Source organism: Anas acuta, chromosome 2, assembly GCF_963932015.1.
Source record: "Anas acuta chromosome 2, bAnaAcu1.1, whole genome shotgun sequence".
NCBI classification, from domain to species: Eukaryota; Metazoa; Chordata; class Aves; order Anseriformes; family Anatidae; genus Anas; species Anas acuta.
The window spans coordinates 61,852,156-61,865,752 of NC_088980.1; the positions used below are offsets into that span (position 1 = coordinate 61,852,156).

The 13,597-nt window shown below is 34.2% G+C and overlaps 1 protein-coding gene across 6 annotated transcripts in view; it reads left to right on the forward strand.

Annotated features, from left to right (window-relative positions):
• Nucleotides 1–13,597, forward strand: part of BBS9 (Bardet-Biedl syndrome 9) — a 317,920-nt gene that overhangs the window by 190,850 nt on the left and 113,473 nt on the right. For 5 of the 6 annotated variants that reach the window (XR_011092535.1, XM_068670384.1, XM_068670385.1 and 2 more), the window contains one exon: nucleotides 4,480–4,590. The exons of the other annotated variant lie outside the window; for it this stretch is intronic. Coding sequence is in view for 4 of the 5 variants with exons in the window: in XM_068670384.1 (XP_068526485.1) it covers nucleotides 4,480–4,590 (111 nt within the window). In the remaining variant the exon portion in view is untranslated. The remainder of the gene's footprint in view (nucleotides 1–4,479; nucleotides 4,591–13,597) is intronic. 6 annotated transcript variants of the gene reach the window in all.

Below are 13,597 nucleotides of genomic sequence, written 5' to 3' on the forward strand. Positions count from 1 at the left end.
TATTTCCATTGTTACAGAGGAATTACATGGATGAAAACATTACATGTTACATGAATGAAAAAACTTATTTACAGAACTTCTGTGTTTTCTGCTCACATTTTGAATCTCTTGCTGCCAAAGACTACTCAGGAAGCATTTTTTTTCTTCTTTCTGTAGCCTCTTGTAAGAGAGTTAATTTCAGAGGAAAATGGAAACTTTATGAATACTTTAGATTGTGACAGGCTGGAAGAGAAAGAGGAAACCCAAATGGTCTTTCCCTCAAAGTGCCTTTTCATTCTTTAGATGCATACTACTTTTGTTTCCTGTTTTTAAACTTTTCGAGCCATATTAAAATGTGTAAAAACACGGTGATAGGAACCTGTAGGAAAACTGTCAGTACTTAATTTTTTTTCGGTGTGTATTATGTTTATATTTCCTTTGGGTGTGGGCGTCTTTTTCCAACTTAAGAACCAAATGTGTTACAAAAACAGATGTAGTGAAAATAAACAAGAGAAGTCTCATTTCCTTTGGTGAACAAAGTTCACAATTAGCTTGAGTGTAATTTTATGCATGTTGTACCCTATCAAACAGTTCTGCTGACCACAGCTTGCTTCTTGGATTTATCACAACTGATAAAAGATCTGTGATGTCTGAGAATAATTTAGCTACACAGAAAAGAGGGAAAGAGTGGGTCAAATGTAATAACATATTCTACATGTTATTCCTGCCAACAATTAATGGGGAAATTCATTTTATGAAGCACTGTTTACAGACTTGACATCTGGAGAACTTCTCAACTTGGATCTTTTCCAGTCTGTAGATTTATTCCTGCCTCTTTTTTCCTTAAATATTTTACTTTTCTGCTTTGTACCATTCACTTACTTATCAATGAACATGAATGATTCTGTTGTTGTGACTTCTTCTAGGACTCTAGATGGGTAAAAATTTTAAATGCTTTCTAAAATAGACATTTGGTGGATACCTTCTGAAATTTACACAAAGATATCTAAGAATTCAAAGATTTTTTTCTGATTTAAATTAAGAATTCTGTTAAACTCTAACCAGAGAAGGTAGAAGAGATACCCACAGTAGAACCCCTGCAGTATGATGTTAGAAAAAGCTTAGAGTCTGAAGAAAAGAGTTTCTTTTCAGGCTATTGTTATGTATCAATCTGAATTATAAAGTATTTTTGAATTACAAAATCCTGGACTACTGTGATGTGAATCTTATATTTGCTGGAGCATATTTGTTCCTTATTCAGTTTTCTTTCTAGCCTAGTGAAAGTTTGCCACTTTCTTTAGTGAAAGTTTTGGCTCTTACAGCGTTGCGATTGCCCTATTATGGTTCCCACCCCTCCTTTCCTTTGGGAAATCATAGCATGTTGTGAAGGGTGTCCATTTTTATCATGTGGGTGGGTTACCTGTGTTGACTGGAGCAAGACAATGGAATTCACCATTGGTTACATTGGAAGAAGCAGATACCACTTACAATTTTTTATACAGGTTGATGTGGATGAGAGTCCAGACATTCTACCTCACCTTAGGTATGGGAGCAACCTAAGGGATGTAGTTCAGCAGATTCAGTTCTTTCTTCAGTAAGAAAGTAATGCTGGTATTGGAAGATAAAGACAACAAAAGGAGTGGCATGGCAGTCTTGATCATGTAAACATCATTGCCTTGAAACAGTAAAAACATAACTATTGTATTGCTTTCTTGTTTGGTCATTCATGTAAATAATTTTTGGAGTGAGAGTTCTGGGTAAAATCCAGATCCACTGAGAACATTGCACTCAGCATATTGACTAAAGTTCTGAAACATCAGCATTTAAAAAACAATTAACATGTAACAGTTATAAGTATCCTTGCATAAATAAGAAATAATTGCTACTCATAATATTGAAAATGATGATAGTTCTGCTCTGTGTATTCTGTGTGGACTTTCTTTTTATGTGAAATAGTTTATCACTGGTAATGTTTCACTCCTGACTATTCTCTGTCAAGAAATTAAAGTTATGGAAAAAATGAATTTTGCTTTTAACTTTAGTACATTCTGATAGTATCTGTTGACATGATTTACTTGTAACAAATCTCTCACATCAAAATCAAGAGCAGGAAGTTTTGCTTCCTTTCAGCAAGTAGTGTGTTGTAACTAAGGGCCAACAGACCTTTTCCGACTCATACTCAGTTACTATCAGCATTGATGACTAATGAAATATTTTGGCATCAAAAGCCATCAATTCTCAAGGCTGTATATGTTACAGAATTTCAGGCTTTAGAATGAACCTTGTACAAAATTTTATTTCCACAATATCAATTTGGTAGATGCTGACTAACTGGGTGAGTTTTCACTCATAGTGTTAGAAAATGTTATAAGACCTCTTAAAATCTATGGTACCATTCTTAATAGTTCTTTTGTGCAAGAAACCTTAATTCTGTATCCTGTCTTTAGAGACTTCTGTTTAATAGGGTAGATTTTATCTGAGGAATAAGAATGAAAAAAGACTTTTAAAGCAGTGGTTTCCATTTCATCAGATCTCAGTTTACATTTTACTCACAATTTGCAAATTGGAGCAGAAGTATTAGTTTGCTAATATTTATTTTCATTTAGGGTGTAGGTTTGTTTATATTTAATGCAATATGTCAGACATTGCTCCGACGTTGAAGTATTTTAATATGAAGACATTTTCCTCATTTCCCATTTTCTCCTTCAGTTTCAATAGCAGGAACCCTAAATATCTGAAGTTGTCACAGGTCCTATGAGTCTGCACATTGTTGACACATTCACTCCTAACATTCCTTTCTAACAGAAAAGATTTGCTTTCTCTAAATCAAACACAAACCCTTAATATATATTATACTTTCCGTCAGAGTGTATCTGGAATATAGTTATATATATATATTATATATATACACACACAACATATATATTAGTGTATATATGATATATATATATATGCTGCAGCTCTCCTACTTGAGGAAGCAATATCATTTTTTTCCAAATGTTTTATAATGTACTTTTTAAGGAGAGAACAGCCTATGCTGCTGCAAATTGGATACACTGGTTATGGGGCTTGGGGTATAACACTTCTTTTCAAAATTTCAATATTTTCAACATTTCTTTTCAAAAACTGTGACAGGAAGGAGAAAAGTCTGTGTTCTCCATTGGGACTTTATGCTGTTTGTAAACGTGCTTTTGTAATACAGTAGATAAGTACATGCGCTTGTTTGCTTGAGAGTGGTGATCCGGGGAGGACTGTGAGAAAGATATGCCAGCTTAGGTCCTGGACCAAAGAAATATTTAAATAAGAGCTAAATTTGAAAGCAGGTGAACCTTTCCCTGTAGTCAAGAACCTAGCGTCTAGTGCACTGCATTGAGTTTCTGATCAAGTGTTAATTTAAAATAACTGGGCAGCATTTCAGGCTTTAGCAAGAACTGCCCAGAATAGTAAAAGAAAAGATCTAGAAACATGAATTATTTGGTAAAATGTATTGGGGGAAAAGGTAACATACAAGCACGACTAAAAAGCTAGTGTTTTAAAATGTTCCTCCATGCTTTGAAATCTTAGGTTTGACAAAAGCTACTAATTGTTAGCCACTGAAAAGCTTACAAATGTGACAAGCTTAGCATTCAAACTATGTAATACATTATATTGTCAGCAATACAGTCATTGTAAGGCAATGGCTTTTGCTGTGGAACAGGGGCACTTTCTCCCAAGTCCTGGTCAAAGCTCTTTTGAAATATTATTTATTAATCTACTCCATTGCACACTACTGCAGCTGTCTTAGAGTGGTGCTACTACAAGATTGTCCCCCTTTCCATATTTTAAACATAAATGTTTAAACATGCTTGAAGAGAATGCTCCTAGTCATTGTGTTCTCTAATGAAGTAAAAAAAGCAATATAGACAATACAAAGAATCCATTATACCATGTATCCTCTAAGATCACATGATGGTAAGGCATTGCCAGTACAGTGAAAGTGTCCATGTTTGCCTATCTCCAGCACTAATTAAAAATACTGTATTTAATTATCCATCCAAAAAATATCATCATATGTTATTCTCTGTGTCAAGCTAACGGTCTTCATAAGGTTTGCTGACTTTGTACAGTTATTTCATTCACATGTAGCTACTTTTATTACAAATCTAGTTCCTTGTAATCTGATCTTTAACACAAACCATGCTATTTCCAGTTTTTATGTGTAACCAGTTTTAAATATTCTATGGGCTAGATACACTGAAACTTTTTTTAAACCAAAGTAGGTAGTAGAAAGAAGTCATTAAGGCATAGTCAGAGTTCTGAACAATGGTAACAGTTTTCTTTCACTTCACTGATTTTTTAAGTTTTTATTTTTAATATTATTTTTAAATTGAGGTTATTTGGGTTTTATATGTTCTTGGGATTTCATGTCAGTTAGTCTATCACCTCTTTTCCTTAATTGTGCACTAGCGAATTTGTTTTGTTACATAAACACCACATTATGGCTCTTCCCTTTTCTGCTAGGTGGCTGTTCTACAATCCCAGAGTCTGACTTGGAGGAAAGAGTAATTGTACCAGGCTCCACAGCAACATTTACCAATCACAAGCATGCTGCAAAGCAGAAATCCAAGCCTGGTAAGAAAAGAAAAATTACTTTGTTTTACTTAGATGATGCATAGCTCTTTTCAGAATGCTTGTGGACCTGTGAAACAAACAGCATACATTTCAGGCTTTCTTAGCATCACTTTCAAATTTTCTCATCTTAATACTTAATACAAATTTTCTCATCTTAATATAAAAATATATAGGATCTGATTTTATTCGGCTACGTCTGTCAAGAGGTAAATTGTAGAAATCAGTCTTGGAATTAAAACGCTATACAGTTGAAAGGTTTTGTGTCATGTAATGAATGAGACTCTTGAAAATTTTATTCACAACCTCTTCCACAGGAGCAGAATGAAATTGAGGAATGTTTTCTGCAATAAAACATTTTTTTTCTGCAGTATGGCAGGTTAGACTTTGTGCCAACAGATTAAAATATAGTCATTACTTATCTTTTGTGGGAAGACTTCCTAGAATTTCAGGAAAATATTATTGGATATAATAAAATAAAATTATACTGGCTGTAAAATATGCTGCATATGGTGATGACACATTTTCTGGAAAGACTTCATGCTGCCGGGAACTGTGATATAGTGTTAACATATTTTAAAAGCAATACTGTGAAGTAGTGCATTACAATTTAATAAAGTGCCTGGTAAGCTCTCAGACTTGAGACAATGTCCCATTCTGTTTACTAAGTTGTACCTTAACTTTCCCCCCCCCCCTTCATTGTTTATTATGTCTTTATCAAATATTTAATTTTAAACATATTTCAATGTTCATATATCAGATATGTTCACTATAGATGGGTTTTGAAGTCAGGCTAAGAAGAATAGAAGAAATATAGAGGTTGTAACCATCAATATTCAGAAATAGAAGGTTAGAAAGTCCTGACACATCTGCAGAAAGCAGTTAATTATTTGTTTGTAATCCATCCAACTTCTTGTTTGCCTGGCCAACTCTTACACAGACAGTCATAGAGTGCATACGTATAGTTAATTGCAATAGCAAAATTTGTCTTAGTGAATTTTAATAGTGGCCAGGGAAGAAAGATGCATATTAGAGCAATGTGTAACATGTCACAATTTAACTTGAAACTCCAAAGTGAGCATCTGCTCACTAAAACAATGTGAAAAATCCACTGAAGACCTACAGCTTGGACTTTTCCCAAGTGCTTATTACTTGCACTCCACAGGGGCTTTAGGTCAGAAGAAGAAGGGAATCTGTCAAAGTTGACATAAGTATTGTTTAACTTTTGTCATATAGATATATTAAGTGCCCTCCTAGTAAGTATATCGTCTCCCTTATGTAGGATACAATACTGATAAAATTCCAGCTTCTGGCAACTGTACCTATAAATCAGGAGCATGTAGCAGGCAATCCCCTTGTTTGATGCTTCATTCTTCTGATCAAGCATGTGGTTGATAATTTAGAGAATGCATTTCAGTGTTCCTCAGGAGATAATACTCTGTGTATAAATAACCTGATGGCTGAAAAATCTATAATGAGAGGAAAAGTGCAAAGATATATGAATGAATTCCAGAAACAGAGGCATTGGGAGGCATTGCATATCCTACTATAAATTTTAGCCCATGTAAGTCTTAGTCTCAGAAAATTGAGACTTGCATCACACAACTGGCTGTTGTTGCTTTGTAGCTTTCTATAAATGGCAGAATGAAAAATTCTGAAAACTTTAAATAAGTCTTTAGGTTTATGGACGTGTTATACCAATGAATTTAATTCATTCACAGTAAGAATTGACTGCCATCTGCCAGTTAGTGCTGCAATACAGAGAGAGCCTAGAATATCTGCCACTGAGCTGTCTGGAAATTCTAATTGCTACAAGTTTAAGAGCCAAGGGAGCTACTTAAACCATAAGGTAACACCAGGCATGAAATCACAGCATTGCAGTGTTCTCCGTACATGATATTTTTGGCCTGAGTTCTTGTTCAGAGAACACTAGCGACTGCAGCAAGAGCATGGTGAGTATGCTGAGCCCTCAAAGGATATTTGTTATCTTCTGTATTTTTATTTTATTTTTATTTTTATTTTTGACTTTGCATTTAATTTAGCTATGCCAAATCCACAAGAGAAAAGCAAAAGGGAGAAAGTAGACTTAAAATTCTTTTTTTTTTCTTCATAGATCTTCCTTCATTTCCTGAGGGAGTTCAAACAGATTTTATAAAATTATTTGTTATTTATTAAATATTTATAAAATTATTTATTATTTGTTATAAAATGAGAGGTTTTGTTTTTTGTTATAAAATGAGAGGAGTCCTGAATTATAGGCCAGACTGTGGGCTCCCTATCAGTATATTTACATTATTACTGCTGTGATGTCTGCTTGCCTGGACAATGTTTGCCTAGTCTTGAGCTAGCTAACTCCATTGTTGCTAGCAAACTGCCCATGATAGTATGGCATTGAACCTTGGCCGTAGAACTTAACAAAACTCTAAATAAATACCCTTATATAATACACCATTTAGTTTGCATTGAACTCTTGCTGCTAATAAATACTTGATCTTGCCAATCTGTTGCTAAATAGATTGTGTGTGGTGTACAGAGATGGGTGCCAGTCACTGCATTGAATGCTAGTATGCTCTTTGGGCATGCTGAGAATTTTTAAAAACATTTTTAATTTTATGAAACAATGTAGACCTAGCAAAGAGGTCACAGCCTTAAATGTGTTGTGAGAGCTATGTAAAGATCTTTAGGGACAAAGACCTCGAAGACCATGCTGTGTTTTGAGTATGCTGTAGGGTAGCATTTGGTCACAGATTTGCATGTCATCTAGTACAAAATATTACATTGAGACTTTCCATGCAACTGCTATACATGTCAATGAGTTGGAATGGATACCTAGGACAGCCAAAGATGAAATCTAGCAGTCATGATGCAAGTCTTTGTAAGGATAGAATGAATGATTCTGGCCAATCATGGAATCTCTTTGGAGAGGAAATTAGTGGCAGTATGGTGTTTCATTTTTACTGCTGACATAGTTCATGCTGATTTTTGTTTTATTTTTTCATAATCCACGTGTGTTGTGACTCCATACTAAAGAATGGGATCAGGTTCATAATATTTGGGAATGAGTACTATTATTACAGTTGTAAGAGCAGATTCTTTTAAACAGCTTTTGCTTTGAGTGTGTACGAAAATACTCCCTTGAACACTCTCCATCCCAATGAATGGAACATAACTCTTCTTCCCTCATACCCCCTCAAGGCTGTGTGAATTACATTTGGAGGAGTAACTTTAGCATGATAAATCTACTCCTGCTAACTTTAATTTGGGTGTTTTGGTTAGTGTGAGGAGAGAGCAGCACAGATTTCATCAGGCTGGTAGAGAGCTTGAGTATGATTTTAAGTTCTGAGTCCGCTTTGAAGTCTCTGTTGTTTCATCATTACTTTCTTCCATGAGTTTACAGCTACAATACCGATACAGATATGATGACCTCTACTGCAATCAGAAGTACAAATACAGTGATTGTAGACTATCTTTCATGCAGGTCCTGTGGGTTTCCTTTCTGTTTGTTACGCTGTTCCTGCTGTCTTCCATTTTCTTCTTTACAAGTTACAGGTTCATACTGAAGTTGCAGTTATCTTGATAGAGTGAGTAGTTTTGTTTCAATGAGAAGTTTTCATATGCTTTAGAATGTAACAGTTAAGCAGAATTCAGCAAATCTCTTTCTCAGGTTCTTAAATATTTCTGAGAGAGATGGAAATTTAGCTTGTAGGAAATAAGGAAGTTCTTGTATGTGACAGCTTTTTAGAGGCTCTCTAGTGCATGTGGTGAACATGCTAAAAGTATATATATTTTTTTATCCCTGAGAAATTAAACTGTTAGATGGTGATCTTTTGGATGAAATAAGTGCAATTGTATTTATCAGGATGTATCCATTAAATTAAGTGTTCTGTATTCCTCGTATGCTACTGCTGCCCGCTACTTAGTATGTAAGAATTACCATATTTTTTTAACCTATATTACTAGTCAATATTTTAGGCATAATGGATCCAGTTGCACTTTTAAGAGTAAGGAGTTTCATGCTGGTAAATCATGAGTACCTCTACCTCCACTAAGTTGTAGGAAAATGAGATGAACAATTAGTATGAATCAGAGACTGGGGTGATTTTTATTTTTATTTATTTACTTTTTTTTTTTTTGCGGACCAATAGCTCAGATTGCTTTGCAGTTTACTTAGTTGTTCAGGATTTTACAACACTGGGAGTCAGATTTGTCAAGTTTCATGTCATGCAGCTGTTGGAATTTTCACAACATGTAAGACTTGATTTTCCTGGCAGAATTTTTCACCATGATCCTGTAAATCTATCCTGCCAATGATCTATCTAAACTAAGAAAGTTTTAAATATTTATGGGAAATATTTGCCTATCTTTGCCATGATAATTCACAATAATGATTGGCTTTCTGAGAAAGCAACAAAGACCATGGGCTGGTATTTACATTTATTGTTTAAATACAAATATTTCAGAGAAGCTATTCATGAGACCAAAGCTTTGGCATTTGCACTCGCTACTGTGCTACCACTGTTTTCAGTTAAATTCTTTGTATTTTGGTGTCATGCAAATATTTAGATGACTTAAAGATTAAATTTCAAAGTACTCTTCTTGTATGATTATATTTAGTAAAGTAAATATACTTTCATATTTTAATACTCATTGCATCTAAGACCAAAAACGCCTCAGCATTTTTAGTTATATATTGTAATAGATTTTAACTGTCTTTAATTTAAAGCATCTGGCTTTTTGCTTTAGATTAAATACACAGCTATACAGAAATGATTGTGAGGTTGAGCTATAAACTCCAGTAAAACGACATACTGAGCCAAATTTTCAAAACATCCTACAAAGTTTCACCCAGACATTGCACAGCTGCATGTCTTTTCCTACAAGTTTTATTCATTGTATTTTATTTGTTATTTTATATGTTACTTTATCTAGATAGCTGTATGACAATGTTTATGTAGATGCTGTGAGTGCAGTTTAAGAGGATCTTTCAATGTTAGCTTTCTAATCAAAGATTGCTGACATTATTGTGCCTAGACAATTTCAGGAACCGTTAGATGATTCCAGCCCACAAAGATAAATAGTTACTACAACCTTGTATAAAAAAAATCTTGTTAGTAAAGAAGATTGGAAACATTTTTCTTTAAAGGGTACAGTGGCACATTTAAAATTTAGGTATATGCTTAATTTTTTCTTATAAATCATGATTTATATGAATACACAAGTGTGTGAAACTGCAATGTACAGAGTAACTCATCACAAAATAATGTAATTATAAGATGAAGTGTTACTATAGGGTTTCCTTTGTTTGATTTTAGAAAGGAATATTCTTAAACATTTGTCTTAGCACAAACAACTAAAAAGCTTTTGGATAAAATTTGTTGCCAACTTCTACTGAGTCTATCTATTTTTATATTGTACCTTTCTTATTATTGTTGTTTACCTACACAAACAAGCAGAGAGACATCCTTGAATTTATTTTGAAAGGTGTTGAAATGTGTTGTAAAAAAATCTATAAGAAGAGGTTTATTAAAATTTCTATTTGCTCTAGATCAGACATTGATACATAGAACTACTAACTACAGTAAATTTTCAAAGTACACAAGTAAGATCCAGGTGGCCTTACTACTGTTATTGAAATTATCATCAAGTTTGCTACACTGGTAGTTGTTTGGATACTGATATTCCTGCCAACTACCGCAAAAGTGTTTTCAATGTAATGTAGCCAAGCAATTAACTTTTTCAGGTTACACAGTATAATAGGACAGAAATCAATCGTATTTTTAATGGTAACATGCATCAGAAGAGAAATGTTTAAATTAAGCTAAAGATTATTTTGGGAAAATGTACATGCTGTCTGGAGTAGAATTTCATGCCTATAACGAACTTTCAAAACTGAGTGTATCGATCAGAATTATTCTCACTGCAGATTTCTCAGCTCTCCATGGCTACGGTTTTGAATCAACATTTTCTGAAGCTTGGCTATTCTGGACTTATGACAAAATTAGTAAGAACAGGTTTGATTTCAGAAGTTTTTTGTTTTTTTTTTTTTAATTCTTGAAGGACCAACTAGTGGGATTTATCTGAAATTAGAAGGAGTAACTGTGCCTTTGACAGTTTGAGTTTGGTTTCAAGCATTTTGGCAGTTGAGTTGCAACACAATATTTTGTCCTTGAGCTAATAAAGAGTCTCGAGTCAGAAACAAATCTGGCATAAAATACTGAACCTTATGATGGTGGCAGGTTAAGTGAAAGCTTCTTCAAGACCTAACCTTATTAGAAGTCCACTTATGTATTTCCCACTGATATACTGTGGTACTGTGAGACTAGATCCTTTGTTTTTTTCTTTATGACATTATCATCTGAAACAAAAGATACTAGTACCCTGAAGCTGGGCCCATCTAATACTTTAAAACTGCTGAGCTAATTGTTTCCACAAGAAAAGGTGCAAAGAAAATGACGGCTACAAAAAGCCTATTTTCCTGGAGAGAGTTGAAGAGATTTATGGAAGTTTTCTTTTCCACAGAGTCTGTTTTTCTAAAGAGCACTACAGTTCAAGAGATTAATGTGAGAATTCCTTCATTAAGTCAATACCAAATGAAGTGCCATTTCCCTTTTAGTAGTAGATTGTATATACATCTTTTGTGAAATGTGATATAATACATGGGAAAGTAACAAGTTTTTATGTTCTAATATTTGCGGATTCAAATACACTATATCAGGTATTATCCATATTTCTGCAGTGGGTAAAGAGATCGTCTCTAAGGTTGTGGTAGTGTTTTACAAAACATTTCCTTCAAAGGTTTACAAAAAAGACTGACTAATTCCAGTTTGTTTCATGACTGTCAATGAAACAAAGAACCAAGGGGTACCTTATACTTTGTTTCGTGGGATGTCCCAGAAATTGCTGAGATCACAGTACACTTTTATGATTTGAGAACTCCAAGACATTCTTAGAATTACTAGCAAACAGTTGCTATTGCTGCAGTTAAGGGAGTGGGAGTGATACAGTACTGTATCCTCAGCTTTTTGGGAGTCTATGAAAAGACTTTCCTTATTTTTATCAGGTTCTGAACATGAGAATTACTGATGGACAGTAGAAGGTAAGGAACATGTAACAAAACATAGGTTGATAAGAAAGGGTGGGCTAAATATGGAAAATAAAAACTATAACCAAATACATTGCTAAGAGTTCTGAATGTATCTTATATCTAAGAAAAATTAATCATAGCACAGTGGAAGAAATTAAAACAAGAGAACTTTAAAACTTTAGAACTTTAAAAGCTTTTTATGGTGTTCTTTTTTTTTTTATGGTGTTCTAAAAGCTAAATGGTGTTCTTTATACTTCCTTGGCAGTTATCCTAAATGACTAAGCTTAAGAGAAGTAGGTGCTTGGCTGTCACCAGGATTCATTCACTCTGTCTTCCTCTGCCATTGAAGATGGGCGGGACAGAAAGCAGTCTAATCACTCTTTTCTGTTTGTTACTGCTTACTTTTCCTCAGTAGTGGTGAAAGTTAATGGTCTGTTTTCCTTGCTAATATTTACAAGATTTCTTGTAATGTTTTTGTTTCTCCATGCCAGTTATTTTCTCCATCATATCAAGTGCACAGTGCAAATATGTCCAGCACTTTGTTTCTGGTAGGTATGAACCGCTGGCTGTTGTTTTCTCTAATCTACCAGTATGGTTAGATCTTTTCACCGAATACTCAGTAAAACTTGTTTCTCAAGGCATCTATTTTCTCACATAATGCTTTAATGACTCTTATAAACAATTTTTTGGATCTATTTTTTTAAACTGAAAAATCATCATTTTGCTCAGAACAGGCATAACTTTGCATTGTGTATGTTGTTTAGTTTAGTCTATTATTCCACACTTTAGTTCTTTTATCAGATCGTTATTGGCTTGCAAGATTGTACACAGGTATCTATGCCACTTTCTTTACATTGTAGAGATGTCTATAAAAATTACTGTCTGCTAATGATTATTTACATTTGTATTTGATGTTAATGGTATTACTCTTTGAGAAATATAAAAAATCCAAGCTGTTCTGGTTTCTAACAAGGTACTGTATATATTAAAAAAAAGAATAAAAGGACAGAGAAACATTATTCAAATGCCCACTCAACATTCCCAGCCAAGAAAGATTTAGTGACTGAGAGGTATTTTTATTAAATTCATTTCAGCTTTTCATGGCCCTGGACAACTAGGTTGGCAGGCAGAAGAGACTACAGACACTTTTTGCTTCCACCATCCATCTTCATTTACAAAAAGTAATTGAAAGGAACATGTTCAATAGCACAAAACAAAGACAAGCAATCCATTTTGACCCTTTGTGCTTCTGAAAAAGTGTACCAAAGCTTTTAGTAAATTCTGAAATATCATTGGGACCTCCAAGGATTTTTTTTGTCTGATGCATAAACTTCAAGTTATAGTTGTATGGTTCATGTTATATATGTCAGACTACAGAACAAAAGTTACTTCTGTCCTCAAACTTTGAGTTTCACTACCCTTCTCAGAATTTTAAAGTTAGTACTAATGTAATGTTTGACATATCATATGAGTATTAGTTAAATGCAGAATGAGGCTGTAAAATGGTTTTCCAGGTGTCTTTTTCCAGGTTATACAAAATGCCAAGACTCGCGTTGTAGCTTGTCAACATTGGCCACCAAAGGGAGATTAGATCTAGGTCTGCAGGAACTATTGCTGGAAAAACAAAACAAAACAAAACAAAACAAAACAAACGACATTGTGGAGGTGTTAGAGGTTATTTTCCAAAATACATTCTTATAGAAGTAATGTTAGTGTTTCAGCCTCGTCCCCGCCCCCCCCCGCCCCCCCCCCAAATTCCAAAAGGCAGCCATCCACATTATGAGCTAAAGGATTAAACTTTCTTTCGAAAAAGAAAAAAGACTTTTGAGGTACAGGATTACACAAAAGTACCTGGAACTGCTAGTATCAGTTCTCTTTGGAGTGCTGACTCTGCAACCTCTTGAAAAATAAAGGATTTGAATAGAA